At 46.6% G+C, this 16767-nt stretch overlaps 1 protein-coding gene across 3 annotated transcripts in view; it reads left to right on the top strand.

The window, feature by feature from the left end:
- The window catches only part of LOC115173978 (zinc finger protein 385D-like), a 29108-nt gene extending 13330 nt beyond the window's left edge, over positions 1 to 15778 (top strand). For 2 of the 3 annotated variants that reach the window (XM_029732527.1, XM_029732525.1), the window contains 6 exons: positions 2981 to 3091; positions 7244 to 7391; positions 10274 to 10525; positions 11018 to 11199; positions 14037 to 14132; positions 15322 to 15778. In XM_029732527.1, the coding sequence (XP_029588387.1) occupies positions 2981 to 3091; positions 7244 to 7391; positions 10274 to 10525; positions 11018 to 11199; positions 14037 to 14132; positions 15322 to 15564 (1032 nt within the window). In that variant the 3' untranslated portion in view covers positions 15565 to 15778. The remainder of the gene's footprint in view (positions 1 to 2980; positions 3092 to 7243; positions 7392 to 10273; positions 10526 to 11017; positions 11200 to 14036; positions 14133 to 15321) is intronic. The other variant, XM_029732526.1, reaches the window with a different exon arrangement.
- The last annotated feature ends 989 nt before the right edge of the window (positions 15779 to 16767 follow it).

The raw sequence follows: 16767 nt of genomic DNA, 5'->3' as shown, positions 1-16767 counted from the left end.
AAGGGGTTATTTGTCTGTCCTCTGAGGACACCAAGTAACTCTGCATGAGGATGTCTGACCACCACTTGCCTACTCTAGGTTCTGTCTAGAACCTAAATGGGTTCTTCGGCTGTCCCCATAAGATAACCCTTTGAAGAACCCTTTTTGATTCCAGGTAGAACCTTTTTGGTACCATGTAGAACTCTTTAGGTTTCCATCTAGATCCTGTAAAGCAAAAGGGTTCTATCTGGAACCGAAACCAAAAAAGGCATTACTGTGAGCTCAACTGCCCCATTTAAAGTGCCACCAGCCACCATTGATCCACGTCTATGGACCACCTTGCTTTTTGGCCAAGCAAGCTCAAGAGTTCATCTTTGAACTTGTCGAGGTGAACTCGCAGATGCTCCTCTCAACCCAGAGGTTTCAAAGCCCGTCTCTGTGGACCACAATGACCGTCACCCTCTAGAGGGGTGTCCAGTGAGTGATGTTGGAGCTGCCCACCTTTTAAGGGCAATTTGAGGTCTTTAGGGGTATTTCCTGTTAAAAGGAACTAAGTACCCTGTGATCCGTTATGGAACTTTCTCTTTCTTTTTCTCTACCGTGACCACTTGATCAACCTAACCCTAACCACATTTTACCACTTGATCAACCTAACCCTAACCACATTTTACCACTTGATCAACCTAACCCTAACCACATTTTACCACTTGATCAACCTAACCCTAACCACATTTTACCACTTGATCAACCTAACCCTAACCACATTTTACCACTTGATCAACCTAACCCTAACCACATTTTACCACTTGATCAACCTAACCCTAACCACATTTTACCACTTGATTGCTGTTGAAAGGTTAGTAACCATGCACTCTGTTATCAGGAACATAAGCATTATTTTGAATCTCTGGCAGCCTCTTGCAGTCTCTGGCCAAAGGCAGTACATTACATAGGGAATAACAGTGCAGTAATATCTAACAAGTAATATCTAACATTTTCACAACAAAACACACAAATCTAAAGTAAAGGAATGGAATTAAGAATATATAAATATTTGGGCAAGCAATGTCAGAGCGGCATAGACTAAGCTATATATGGGACACAGCTTCTGGCTAGTCAGCCAGTCTAGTCAAGGGAGAATTTAAAATATAATAATATATACCATTTAGCAGACGCTTTTACCAAAAGTGACAGTCATGCGTGCATACATTTTACATACAGATGGTCCTGGAAATATAATCCACTATCCTGGCATTGCAAGCACTATCTGTCACATGGAATGACGCTGGAGAGACAAAGCAGGTACGGGGATTAAAACATTTAATGAAGAACGGACATGGATCGAGACAGGAACAACGTCAGCAAACTAATAATACAGACAAAAAACAATCAATGCAGTAGCAGGGAACAGAGCTGGGGAACTGACAAATATAGGGGAGGTAATAACAGGTGATGAGTGAGTCCAGGTGAGTCCAATATCGCTGATGCGCGTGACGAGGGAAGGCAGATGTGCGTAATGGATGATAGGAGTGAGTGATGCAGGGCAGCCTGGCGCCCTCAAGCACCGAGGGGGGGGGGAAGAGCAGGAGCAGACGGGACACCACCGGCGTCCCACCTGGGCGAACCGGCCGAGACATGGGCGCTGGGCAAGCCGGTTGGGGCGTGGAAGCCCGACGAACCGTCAGGAGCGTGTGGAGCCTGGTGAGCCGGCTGAGGCAAGACGCCTATAGATCCCACTGCAGCAAGGGAGACGTGATGCAGGGCAACCTGGCGCACTCGAGCACCAGGGGGGAAGAGCGGGAGCAGACGTGACAGTACCCCCCCCCCCTTGGGGCACCACCCGGCATCCCACCTGGACGAACCGGCCGAGACATGGGCACTGGGCAAGCCGGTTGGGGAGTGGAAGCCCGACGAACCGACAGGGGCGTGGGAGCCTGGCGAGCCGGCTGAGGCATGGGAGCCTAACATTCGGCTGAGACAAGACACCTGTCGATCCCACTGCAGAGAGGGAGCCCGACACTCCAGCGGACGGGATGGAAACCTGCCAAGCCAATCGAGGCAACAAAACCTCTCGAGCCAGCCAGGGTGTGGAAGCCCGACGGGCTGGCTTAGACACCCCCGGTTCCATCGGCGGCGGAATCCACGTCGATGTCAACAACAAAACAAAAAACTAAATAGGACCAGTCCAGAAAAACTCCTGGACCGGCTGGGCGAACAAGAACTGACAATTCAGCTGAGGCCCGATGTGGGATGGGCGCCATCTGAGCCAACCGGGGAAAGGAAACCTCTCGAGCCAGCTAGGGTGTGGAAGCCCAACGAGCTGGCTAGGCACCCCCGGTTCCATCGGTGGCGACCCAGAGCTGATGTCACCATACCAACCGGAACGCCAGTACACCCCGATGCTTCGTATGATGGCTGATGCATTGATTGTTTTTGTCTTTGTTTTCTTGTATGCTGACGCTGTTCCTGTCTCGTTCCATGTCCGTTCCTCATTAAATGTTTGACTCCCCATACCTGCTTCACCTCTCCAGCTTCAACTCATGTGACACTATCCTCCACCAACTGAGCTACAGAGGACAATTTCAAGTCTCCTTCCTCAACATTGACCTCTTGCTTAACCCTAGTCTTAACACTTGTCTTAACCCTACTCTTAAGCCTAGTCTTAACCCTACTCTTAACCCTAGTCTTCACCCGAGTCTTAACCCTACTCTTAAGCCTAGTCTTAACCCTAGACTTAACCCTACTCTAAACCCTAGTATGCACCCTAGTCTTAACCCTACTCTTAACACTAGTCTTTTCCCTATCCATACCACATTTTCTCTCTTGTTTGGTTTGAGAATCTGTTATAAGTAAAGGAAGGACCATTACTCTAAGCCTGTTTAAGTCTGGGAGCATTTGAGGTACTCTAACATTGAACTCTTGCTAAAGCTTTGCTCCTGCCTTAGTCTCTGCCCAAGCCATAGCACAGTAATTCACCCCCTTTTCACTCTTGTTCTTGCAGATGGACCACGTTCACAAAATGCTGATTGGTCCAGGGGTTGGGCTAGCCACGCCCCCTAAGAGGAAACCCAGCTCATCGTGTGTTGTGTGCCGACTGAGGTTCAACTCGGAGGTAGGCAGAGTTTGACCTCATAAAGGGCAGTACCAGGGATGCTTGAGAACTCTACTGTCTCAACACTCAGAAAAAAAGGGTTCCAAAAGGGTTATTTGACTGTCCCCATAGGAAAACCTTTTTTAGTTCCAGGTAGAACACTTTTTGGTTCCAGGTAGAACCCTTTTGGGTTCCTGCACTGAACAAAAACATAAACGCAACATCTAAAGTGTTGGTCCCATGTTTCATGAGCTGAAATAAAAGATCCCATACATTTTCCATACGCACAAAATGCTTATTTCTCTCAAATTGTGAGCACAAATTTGTTTACATCCCTGTTAATGAGCATTTGTCCTTTGCCAAGATAATCCATCCACCTGACAGGTGTGACATATCAAGAAGGTGATTAAACAGCATGATTATCACATGTTCATTTCCGCCTCCAATGTCGTTTTAGAGAATTTGGCAGCATAACTACGTCAGCCCAGGACCTCAACATCCGGCATCTTCACCTGCGGGATGGTCTGAGACCAGCCACCTGGACAGCTGATGAAACTGTGGGTTTGCACAACCAAAGAATTTCTGCACAAACTGTCAGAAACCGTCTCATAGAAGCTCATCTGTGTGCTAGGCATCCTCACCTGGGTCTTGACCTGACAGCAGTTCGGAGTCATAACTGACTTCAGTCGGCAAATGCTCACCTTCGATGGAGAAGTGTGCTCTTCATGGATGAATCCCGGTTTCAACTGCACTGGGCAAATGGCAGGCAGCGTGTATGGCGTCATATGGGTGAGAGGTTTGATGATGTCAACATTGTGAACAGATTGCCCCATGGTGGCGATGAGGTTATGGTATGGGCAGGCATAAGCTAAGGACAATGAACACAATTGCATTTTATCGATGGCAATTTGAATGCAGGCCCATTGTTGTGCATTTCATCCACCGCCATCATCTCATTTTTCAGCATGCTAATGCACAACCCCATGTCGCAAGGATCTGCACACAATTTCTGGAAGCTGAAAATGTTCTATTTCTTCCATGGACTGCATACTCACCAGACATGTCACCCATTGAGCATGTTTGGGATGCTCTGGATCGACATGCACGACAGCATGTTCCAGTTCCGACAATATCAAGAAACTTCGCACATCCATTGAAGAGGAGTGGAACAACATTCCACAGGCCACAATCAACAGCCTGATCAACTCTATGTCTCTCGCTGTATGAGGCAAATGGTGGTCACACCAGATACTGACTGGTTTTCTGATCCACGCCTCTCCCTATTTTTTAAAGGTATCTGTAACCAACAGATGCATATCTGTTTTCCCAGTCATGTGACATCCATAGATTAGGACATCGTTCATTTTTTTCAATTTACTGATTTCCTTATATGTAACTCAGTAAAATCTTAGAAATTGTTGCATGTTGTGTTTATATTTTAGTTCAGTGTACATGGAACCGAAAAACGTTCTTCAGAGGGTTCTTCAAAGGGTTATCCTATGGGGACAGCCAATTAACCCTTTTAGGTTATAGATGGCACCTCGTGCCTGGTCTTTCTCAACATGCAGGGATTGTCAAATGTTTTATGTAATTACTTTATTATCTGTTCTAAAAGCAGCAGCTACTCTTCCTGGGGAATATGCAAGTGTTGTGTGGGTGTAAACCGTGTGAGCGCAGCCTTGAAATATTGGCTGAAGTTTATGAGATGAAATTCTCTGAGAGTTTATTTGTAAATTGCTCTGGATAAAAGTGTCTGCTAACTGACGAAATTGTAATAATGTTAGATATCTGGCTTGACCCTGTGGCTATATGACTTGATGAGTTGAGAACATACTACTGCATAGTCCTTGGGCTTGTTGTTGTATCTTGTGTGACTCTGTGATTCTGGTTGTATTGTCTCTCTCTGTGTAGAGCCAGGCCTCATCCCATTACAGTGGTCCTGGTTGTATTGTCTCTCTCTGTGTAGAGCCAGGCCTCATCCCATTACAGTGGTCCTGGTTGTATTGTCTCTCTGTGTAGAGCCAGGCCTCATCCCATTACAGTGGTTCTGGTTGTATTGTCTCTCTCTGTATAGAGCCAGGCCTCATCCCATTACAGTGGTTCTGGTTGTATTGTCTCTCTGTGTAGAGCCAGGCCTCATCCCATTACAGTGGTTCTGGTTGTATTGTCTCTCTGTGTAGAGCCAGGCCTCATCCCATTACAGTGGTTCTGGTTGTATTGTCTCTCTCTGTGTAGAGCCAGGCCTCATCCCATTACAGTGGTTCTGGTTGTATTGTCTCTCTGTGTAGAGCCAGGCCTCATCCCATTACAGTGGTTCTGGTTCTATTGTCTCTCTCTGTGTAGAGCCAGGCCTCATCCCATTACAGTGGTTCTGGTTGTATTGTCTCTCTGTGTAGAGCCAGGCCTCATCCCATTACAGTGGTTCTGGTTGTATTGTCTCTCTGTGTAGAGCCAGGCCTCATCCCATTACAGTGGTTCTGGTTGTATTGTCTCTCTCTGTGTAGAGCCAGGCCTCATCCCATTACAGTGGTTCTGGTTGTATTGTCTCTCTCTGTGTAGAGCCAGGCCTCATCCCATTACAGTGGTTCTGGTTGTATTGTCTCTCTGTGTAGAGCCAGGCCTCATCCCATTACAGTGGTTCTGGTTGTATTGTCTCTCTCTGTGTAGAGCCAGGCCTCATCCCATTACAGTGGTTCTGGTTGTATTGTCTCTCTGTGTAGAGCCAGGCCTCATCCCATTACAGTGGTTCTGGTTGTATTGTCTCTCTGTGTAGAGCCAGGCCTCATCCCATTACAGTGGTTCTGGTTGTATTGTCTCTCTGTGTAGAGCCAGGCCTCATCCCATTACAGTGGTTCTGGTTGTATTGTCTCTCTGTGTAGAGCCAGGCCTCATCCCATTACAGTGGTTCTGGTTGTATTGTCTCTCTGTGTAGAGCCAAGCCTCATCCCATTACAGAGGTTCTGGTTGTATGTCTCTCTCTTTGTAGAGCCAGGCCTCATCCCATTACAGTGGTTCTGGTTGTATTGTCTCTCTGTGTAGAGCCAGGCCTCATCCCATTACAGTGGTTCTGGTTGTATTGTCTCTCTGTGTAGAGCCAGGCCTCATCCCATTACAGTGGTTCTGGTTGTATTGTTTCTCTCTGTGTAGAGCCAGGCCTCATCCCATTACAGTGGTTCTGGTTGTATTGTCTCTCTCTGTGTAGAGCCAGGCCTCATCCCATTACAGTGGTTCTGGTTGTATTGTCTCTCTGTGTAGAGCCAGGCCTCATCCCATTACAGTGGTTCTGGTTGTATTGTCTCTCTCTGTGTAGAGCCAGGCCTCATCCCATTACAGTGGTTCTGGTTGTATTGTCTCTCTGTGTAGAGCCAAGCCTCATCCCATTACAGAGGTTCTGGTTGTATGTCTCTCTCTTTGTAGAGCCAGGCCTCATCCCATTACAGTGGTTCTGGTTGTATTGTCTCTCTCTGTGTAGAGCCAGGCCTCATCCCATTACAGTGGTTCTGGTTGTATTGTCTCTCTGTGTAGAGCCAGGCCTCATCCCATTACAGAGGTTCTGGTTGTATGTCTCTCTCTTTGTAGAGCCAGGCCTCATCCCATTACAGTGGTTCTGGTTGTATTGTCTCTCTGTGTAGAGCCAGGCCTCATCCCATTACAGTGGTTCTGGTTGTATTGTCTCTCTGTGTAGAGCCAGGCCTCATCCCATTACAGTGGTTCTGGTTGTATTGTTTCTCTCTGTGTAGAGCCAGGCCTCATCCCATTACAGTGGTTCTGGTTGTATTGTCTCTCTCTGTGTAGAGCCAGGCCTCATCCCATTACAGTGGTTCTGGTTGTATTGTCTCTCTGTGTAGAGCCAGGCCTCATCCCATTACAGTGGTTCTGGTTGTATTGTCTCTCTCTGTGTAGAGCCAGGCCTCATCCCATTACAGTGGTTCTGGTTGTATTGTCTCTCTGTGTAGAGCCAAGCCTCATCCCATTACAGAGGTTCTGGTTGTATTGTCTCTCTGTGTAGAGCCAGGCCTCATCCCATTACAGTGGTTCTGGTTGTATTGTCTCTCTCTGTGTAGAGCCAGGCCTCATCCCATTACAGTGGTTCTGGTTGTATTGTCTCTCTCTGTGTAGAGCCAAGCCTCATCCCATTACAGAGGTTCTGGTTGTATGTCTCTCTCTTTGTAGAGCCAGGCCTCATCCCATTACAGCGGTACCAAACACTTCAAGAGGCTCAAAGCCCTCGACCCACTGGACTGCAAGACCCCTTACGCAGTCAGCAAGAGGCCTGTCTCTCCCTGCCCTGTGCCACCCAGCTCAGACTCCAGTTCAACAGGTTGGTGTGTGTGTGCCAGGGGGGAGAAAGGGTAGACAGAGAGAGAGGGATGATGTGTGTGAGCGTGTGTGAGCATGTGTGTGTGCGCGTGCATGAGTGAATGAGTGCACGCGTTAGGGTGTGTGCGTGTGTATGTACGTGTGTGCGTGCGTTCAAAGGTGTATTTGTAAATATGTGCTGACATCAAACACATAAAGGCTCCTTGTAGCTTTGATCATCCAGACCATCCCATCTAACAGACCCTGCGTTTCCTGTCACCGCTCTCTATCTCTTTGATGTGTGAGGAAGCCTCTCGTCTGTCTATCCTCACTGCCATATAGAGCAGATGGACTAAAACGCTGAAAGGCATTCAACTCTCCTCTCTCTACATGACCCTGTATACATGTAGACACACATTCTCACTAATGAGTCTTTAGAGGTTCAAACGCAGCACTTTGCTTGTGTGTCTGTAACATATGCAGATCTGGGAGTATGTGTGCGAGATTTTGCGCTGTTTGTTAATGTATGCATGCCTTAGAGTATGTCTGTCTATATGAGTAGGCGTGTTCATATGTGTTGTGGTGTGCGTGAGGGTGTTATAGAGGAAGAGTCTATTCATTTGACTTCATGCCATAGTGATAGAGTGAGCAAGTTTTTCTCTTTAGTGTGGAAGAAACAGGGGAGCTTTGTGATGATTACTTTGCCAAACAGCCTTATTGCCGTTTTAGAGAGACAGTCAATGACAATAAAGAAATGCTTACGGGCCTAATCACCATTAATACATGACCTACTATGGGGTTTCCCTCTGGGGAAGCCCTTCTGCTCCCAGTCCGTCTCACTGCAGATAATGGACTGTAATCATTTCAATCCGAAGCCTTTAATTTCCCCACTCTGAAAAATGGAAGCAGAGTCCCATGGGAAATCTTTGGTTATTACTGAGATTACAGAGGCTAATGAATCTCATAAACACTGTTGTGGTTTTCTCTGTCTCAGTGAGTTATGGTAAAAGTTGAGAGATTTGGGCTGCTTCCCAAATGGCATCCTTTCCCTACATAGTGCATCATGGGTCCTGGTCAAAAGTTTTACACTTGTTAGGGAATAGGGTGCTATTTGGGATGCAGGCCTGCAGTAGTAACCAGCATTAGATGCAGGCCTGCAGTAGTAACCAGCATTAGATGCAGGCCTGCATTGGTAACCAGCATTAGATACAGGCCTGCAGTGGAAACCAGCATTAGATGCAGGCCTGCAGTGGTAACCAGCATTAGATGCAGGCCTGCAGTGGTAACCAGCATTAGATACAGGCCTGCAGTGGTAACCAGCATTAGATACAGGCCTGCAGTAGTAACCAGCATTAGATACAGGCCTGCAGTGGTAACCAGCATTAGATACAGGTCTGCAGTGGTAACCAGCATTAGATACAGGCCTGCAGTGGTAACCAGCATTAGATGCAGGCCTGCAGTGGTAACCAGCATTAGATACAGGCCTGCAGTGGTAACCAGCATTAGATGCAGGCCTGCAGTAGTAACCAGCATTAGATGCAGGCCTGCAGTAGTAACCATCATTAGATACAGGCCTGCAGTGGTAACCAGCATTAGATGCAGGCCTGCAGTGGTAACCAGCATTAGATGCAGGCCTGCAGTGGTAACCAGCATTAGATGCAGGCCTGCAGTAGTAACCAGCATTAGATGCAGGCCTGCAGTGGTAACCAGCATTAGATGCAGGCCTGCAGTGGTAACCAGCATTAGATACAGGCCTGCAGTAGTAACCAGCATTAGATGCAGGCCTGCAGTAGTAACCAGCATTAGATGCAGGCCTGCAGTGGTAACCAGCATTAGATACAGGCCTGCAGTAGTAACCAGCATTAGATGCAGGCCTGCAGTGGTAACCAGCATTAGATACAGGCCTGCAGTGGTAACCAGCATTAGATGCAGGCCTGCAGTAGTAACCAGCATTAGATGCAGGCCTGCAGTGGTAACCAGCATTAGATGCAGGCCTGCAGTGGTAACCAGCATTAGATGCTGGCCTGCAGTAGTAACCAGCATTAGATACAGGCCTACAGTAGTAACCAGCATTAGATGCAGGCCTGCAGTAGTAACCAGCATTAGATGCAGGCCTGCAGTAGTAACCAGCATTAGATGCAGGCCTGCAGTGGTAACCAGCATTAGATGCAGACCTGCAGTAGTAACCAGCATTAGATTCAGGCCTGCAGTAGTAACCAGCATTAGATGCAGGCCTGCAGTAGTAACCAGCATTAGATGCAGGCCTGCAGTAGTAACCAGCATTAGATGCAGGCCTGCAGTAGTAACCAGCATTAGATGCAGGCCTGCAGTAGTAACCAGCATTAGATGCAGGCCTGCAGTAGTAACCAGCATTAGATGCAGGCCTGCAGTAGTAACCAGCATTAGATGCAGGCCTGCAGTGGTAACCAGCATTAGATGCAGGCCTGCAGTAGTAACCAGCATTAGATGCAGGCCTGCAGTAGTAACCAGCATTAGATGCAGGCCTGCAGTAGTAACCAGCATTAGATGCAGGCCTGCAGTAGTAACCAGCATTAGATGCAGGCCTGCAGTAGTAACCAGCATTAGATGCAGGCCTGCAGTAGTAACCAGCATTAGATGCAGGCCTGCAGTAGTAACCAGCATTAGATGCAGGCCTGCAGTAGTAACCAGCATATTTTAGAGGTTGATGATGGAGAGAAGAAAGCATCAGGGTTTACGTATCTCTCCTCTCTCTCTCACCACCACTATCACACAAACACTCTCCTCACTAATTCACTACTCAACACACTCAAATTCGGTTTCATTCTACGATGGGAAGGATAAACTTGTATGGATTTCACTCATCCTCAAAAAATGATGGCAGCCTTATTAGAATGCTCTATTATATTCTATTATTCCGTGTAGATGTCACATTCAGACCCGTGTTGTCACCAGCCTCTGGGGTGGCGCCATCGACCTGCAGCCCAGCAGTATCGATGGAGACGCCCACTGACCCCTCTCTGTCGCCCTGTCTCATGGTGGAGAAGGAGAAGGAGAAGGAAGGAGCGGTGGAGGAGGTCGGAGAGTCGGAGGAAGAGAAGGCTAAGAGACTGCTCTACTGTTCTCTCTGCAAGGTGGCCGTCAACTCTGCATCCCAGTTACAGGCTCACAACAGCGGTGAGAATGAAGCATCACTGACCTGTGTATGTATGTATGTGTGTGTGTGTGTGTGTGTGTGAGTGTGTGTGAGTGTGAGTGTGTGAGTGTGAGTGTGAGTGTGAGTGTGTGTGAGTGTGAGTGTGAGTGTGAGTGTGAGTGTGTGAGTGTGAGTGTGTGTGTGTGTTTGCGCGCGTATATTTGTGTGTGTCATCATCATGCTGCAACAAGTCCGTCTTCTTAATCAATCAAAGACGTCTACAGAGCTCAGGGCTCTTATCTGATCAATACCACACCAATCAATCACTCCCTCCCTTACCCCAAGGCTGAGGCCATTACTGCCATCTTGATCTGACAGGTAAAGTGTATGTTAGGACAGAGCCTCTCTCTTGTCATCATCTCCATTTACACTGAGATGCACCTTTATGTAGTAGCCAGATGTCCCACTTTGCTAATACTTAGTTGGCGTCTCTGCTTCTAACCTTTGACCCATCTGACCTTTCACCCTGTCAGGCACGAAACACAAAACAATGCTTGAGGCCAGGAGCGGCGACGGAGCCATAAAGTCATTCCCCAGGTCAGGGGTCAAAGCCAAGCTGGGCCCTCCCACCGAGGTGTCAACGGGGCTCCAGAACAAAACTTTCCACTGTGAGATCTGCGATGTTCACGTCAACTCCGAGACACAACTCAAACAGGTTAGTTATATACTTTATGTCAACTCCCAGATACAACTCAAACAGGTTAGTTATATACTTTATGTCAACTCCCAGATACAACTCAAACAGGTTAGTTATATAGTGTATGTCAACTCCCAGATACAACTCAAACAGGTTAGTTATATAGTGTATGTCAACTCCCAGATACAACTCAAACAGGTTAGTTGTATACTGTATGTCAACTCCCAGACACAACTCAAACAGGTTAGTTATATACTTTATGTCAACTCCCAGACACAACTCAAACAGGTTAGTTATATACTTTATGTCAACTCCCAGATACAACTCAAACAGGTTAGTTATATACTTTATGTCAACTCCCAGACACAACTCAAACAGGTTAGTTATATACTTTATGTCAACTCCCAGATACAACTCAAACAGGTTAGTTATATACATTATGTCAACTCCCAGATACAACTCAAACAGGTTAGTTATATACATTATGTCAACTCCCAGATACAACTCAAACAGGTTAGTTATATAGTGTATGTCAACTCCCAGATACAACTCAAACAGGTTAGTTATATACTTTATGTCAACTCCCAGACACAACTCAAACAGGTTAGTTATATAGTGTATGTCAACTCCGATACACAACTCAAACAGGTTAGTTATACACAGCAACTCCGATACACAACTCAAACAGGTTAGTTATACACAGCAACTCCGATACACAACTCAAACAGGTTAGTTATATAGTGTATGTCAACTCCCAGATACACAACTCAAACAGGTTAGTTATATAGTGTATGTCAACTCCCAGATACACAACTCAAACAGGTTAGTTATATAGTGTATGTCAACTGCGAGACAAAGCTGAAACAGGTGAGTGAAATACAGGTTGAGTGTAACAGCATACGAAGAAACACAAAACAAATATATGAAGGTAAGCAACAGGTTGTGCTTGTACAAATGTGTTGTATTGGTTGTTGTAAGTTGAAATGTTTAGGGTTTATATAAGGCCAGGAGCTTATGAATATTCATCAGACATGGTTTGGCCTGATTGGTAATAACCATCTGTCTGTGTACGCCACTCAGAATCAAATCCTCCCTTTTATAAATATTTAGACATTTAGAAGGCCAAGAACAAATCAACATTACAGAGATGAGAGGAAAAAGAGTAACTTTAATTAGGTGTAGTGTTTTCTTTAATTTCCTGTGGCCTGATGAATCTAGGATTTAGACTGACCCATGTGACCTCATCTCTCTTTCTCTCTCTCTCAAGTTCAAGCTGCTTTATTGGCCTGAAAAACATTGCGTCAATAGTGCCAAAGCAACAATGTATACAGTATATGTATACAATATACATTGTGATAATATAATGTCTCTATCTACTTTTCTCTCTCTCTCTCTCTCTCTCTCTCTCTCTCTCTCTCTCTCTCTCTCACTCTTTCTCTCACTCTTGGTATCTCTCTGTCTCTGTCTCTCTCTATCTCTGTCTCTCTCTCTGCCCCCCCCCCCTCTCTCTCTCTCGGTATCTCTCTCTCTCTCTCTCTCTCTTTCTGTCTCTCTTTCTCAAGTTCATTCAATGGGCTTTATTGGCATGGGAAACATATGTTTACATTGCCAAAGCAAGTGAAATAGATAATAAACAAAAGTGAAATAAACAGTCAAAAATTATTTATTTATCCTTTATTTCACTAGGCAAGTCAGTTAAGAACAAATTCTTATTTCCAAAGATGGCCTACACCGACCAAACTCGGACGATGCTGGGCCAATTGTGCGCCGCCCTATGGGACTCCCAGTCACGGCCGGTTGTGATGCAGTATGGTTTTGAACCAGGTTGTCTGTAGTGACGCCTCTAGCACTGAGATGCAGTGCCTTAGACCACTGCACCACTTGGGAGCCCACTTGGGAGCAGCACCACACCACTTGGGAACAGCACCACACCACTTGGAAGCAGCACCGCACCACTTGGAAGCAGCACCGCACCACTTGGGAGCAGCACCGCACCACTTGGGAGCCCACTTGGGTGCAGCACCGCACCACTTGGAAGCAGCACCGCACCACTTGGAAGCAGCACCGCACCACTTGGGAGCCAACTTGGAAGCAGCACCGCACCACTTGGAAGCAGCACCGCACCACTTGGGAGCCAACTTGGAAGCAGCACCGCACCACTTGGGAGCCAACTTGGAAGCAGCACCGCACCACTTGGAAGCAGCACCGCACCACTTGGGAGCCAACTTGGAAGCAGCACCGCACCACTTGGGAGCCCACTTGGAAGCAGCACCGCACCACTTGGGAGCCCACTTGGGAGCAGAACCATGCCACTTGGGAGCCCACTCGGGAGCAGCACCGCACCACTTGGGAGCCCACTTGGGAGCAGAACCGTGCCACTTGGGAGCCCATTAAAAGTAAACATTACACTCACAAAATTTCTAAGAAATAGAGACATTTGAAATGTCATACTATGGCTATATACAGTGTTAAAGTACGAAAGGGAAAATAAATGTACCTTTATTGTGGAAACAGGTCACAAATGTTGACGCTGTGATGGCACACTGTAGTGTACATATGGGAGTTTTACAAAATCGGTTTTGTTTTCAAATTCTTTGTGGATCTGTGTAATCCTAGGGAAATATATGTCTCTAATATGGTCATACGTTGGGCAGGAGGTTAGGAAGTGCAGCTCAGTTTCCACCTCATTTTGTGGGCAGTGCGCAGATAGCCTGTCTTCTCTTGAGAGCCGGGTCTGCCTTCGGCGGCCTTTCTCAATAACAAGGCTAAGCTCACTGAGTCTGTACATAGTCAAAGCTTTCCTTAAATTTGGGTCTCTCTCTGTGTCTGTCTCTGTCTTCCGCCCCTCTCCTCAGCACATCAAAAGTAGAAGACATAAAGACCGAGCAGCAGGGAAGCCAGCCAAGCCCAAGTTCAGCCCGTATGGTCTACCGCCCCAACGCAACCAGTCAGTGAGTACCACATTATTGTATTATCAAATCAAATCAAATTGTATTTGTCACATGCACCGAATACAACAGGTGTAGACCCTACCGTGAAATGCTTACTTATAAGCCCTTAACCATCAATGCAGTTCAAGAAATAGAGTTAAGAAAATATTGACTAAATAAACAGAAGTTTTAAAAATCAAATCAAATCAAAAAGTAACACAAAAAAATGACATAACAATAACAAGGCTATATACAGGGGGTACCGGTACCGAGTCAATGTGCAGGGGTACAGGTTTAGACGAGGTCATTTGTAAAGTGACTATGCATAGATAATAAACAGAGATTAGCAGCAGTGTAAAAACAGGGGGGGTGTCAATGTAAATAGTCCGGGTGGCCATTTGATTATGGTTCAGCAGTCTTATGGCTTGGGGGTAGAAGCTGTTAAGGAGCCTTTTGGTCCTAGACTTGGCACTCCGGTACAGCTTGCCGTGCAATAGCAGAGAGAACAGTCTATGACTTGGGTGACTGGAGTCTTTGACAATTGTTTGGGCCTTCCTCTGACACCGCCGAGTAAACAGGTCTTGGATGTCAGGAAGCATGGCCCCAGTGATGTACTGGGCTGTACACACTACCCTCTGTATCGCCTTACAGTCAGATGCCGAGCAGTTTCCATACCAGGTGGTGATGCAACCAGCCAGGATGCTCTCGATGGTGCAGCTGTAGAACTTTTTGAAGATCTGTGGACCCATGCAAAATCTTTTCTGTCTCCTGAGGGGGAAAAGGTGTTGTCATGCCCTCTTCACGACTGTCTTGGTGTGTTTGGACCATGATAGTTTGTTGGTGATGTGGACACCAAGGAACTTTAAATTCTCGTCCCGTTCCACTTCAGCCCTGTTGATGTTAGTCCACGAACAGCTACTTTGTCTTGCTCACATTGAGGGAGAGGTTGTTGTCCTGGCACCACACTGCCAGGTCTCTGACCTCCTCCCTATAGGCTGTCTCATCATTGTCGGTGATCAGGCCTACCACTTTTGTGTCGTCAGCAAACTTAATGATGGTGTTGGAGTCGTGCTTGGCAGAGCAGTCGTAGCAGTACTTTACTGGAGGTTTTGTTGTGGACTGATTGTGGAACGTGTGATAGCTGTATGGTGGTGATCACATTGTAGAACAGTTGTAGAAAGATTTTGAATATGTTGTTTGTGGTTTCCAGGTTGGGATCGCTCTGAGGAAGGAGCAGGACTTGACGAAGCCTCTCTCCTCGTGCCTCTTACAGCGCCATCTCTCCCTTGCTGCTGCTGCTGCCATGGCAACCCTGTCCCCGTTTCATTTACGCCCTGCCCCTACACCTGGCCCTGCCCTCTTTCAGATTCAGGCCCTCCCCCAGACCTTGTTACATCCCGCCCCAGGACCTTTCCGTACGGCACATACATCAGTTCTGTTCTCACCGTACTGACCCAGACCTGCACCAGACTTGGCCTATACCTGACCCTGACCCAGACCCGTATCAGATGGACCAAAACCCAACAGAACCTGTGGGACCAGTGCAGACAAATTATGGTCCGAAAAGTGTGCATGTGTGTGTTTGTGTACGTGTGCGTGCGTTTGCCGTGTGCGTGTGTTTGCAAGAAATATGGGTATTGTTTTTCAATAAAGAATATGTTGCTGGCTGTGATGTTGTGGTCTATTTTTTAAGAAAAATCCCATCCGTCCTTGTTTACGGAATCCCATCCGTCCTTGTTTACGGAATCCCATCCGTCCTTGTTTACGGAATCCCATCCGTCCTTGTTTACGGAATCCCATCCGTCCTTGTTTACGGAATCCCATCCGTCCTTGTTTACGAACACTGGAATGTGAGATGTAATCTACACCTAGATTAGGCTGATAGAAATCTTCATTATTTAGTTGAATGATTTTTGATTTGAACGTCATTATTTCTATATAGCCTACACTTTCTCATTCTGAACTTCTAACCCGAGTGGGACGGGTGTGGCTTTGTGACAATGATCAAAAGAGCAGCTGCTAACGGATTGGACTGCTCCAACGCAGTTCCACCTCCGACATCACAAAAACATCAGCTATGTGTCGACTATCGCCAGTTAATTAACACTTCATCTGATTGAATCTAGGTCAAAGTCAGCCTCAAATAGAGCTGACAACCAGAGACACAGACAGAAGCACATCCCTCAAGCCGTACCTCAGTGAGTAGAGAAGCCATCTGAACCCTTCTGCCACTGAAGCTAGTTTACAGTCTGATGCTGATCCCTTTTTGGATCCCATTCAAGAATTTCTCAAAAACTGAAATAAATGAAGAGATGCAGATCCTTCATTTGGCTTCAAACGATGGGCCTTCATCAATGATTTATTACTTAGAGTACAGATAATCCCCCTGGCTTAACTCCTTCAGATAAATCACAACAGGAATGTGCTCCTTGGCCGTGACTTTATTGTCTGGGAGATGTTGCTGTGCACAGGAGGACTCCATGCCCCATACATCTCTGTAGAGATACATTTTATCAGACATATGTTGTTAAATCTAATGTTTTGGTGGGAGGGGCTGGAAGTTGTGTGCATTGTGACTAATACAGGCCTAGGGTAGCCTAATTAATGAAAAAAGACACTGCCATTATTTCAATGAACTCTGCAACTCTTCCAACTA

This window comes from Salmo trutta, chromosome 34 (assembly GCF_901001165.1).
Source record: "Salmo trutta chromosome 34, fSalTru1.1, whole genome shotgun sequence".
NCBI lineage: Eukaryota > Metazoa > Chordata > Actinopteri > Salmoniformes > Salmonidae > Salmo > Salmo trutta.
This window is presented reverse-complemented; position numbering and strand designations above follow the sequence as displayed.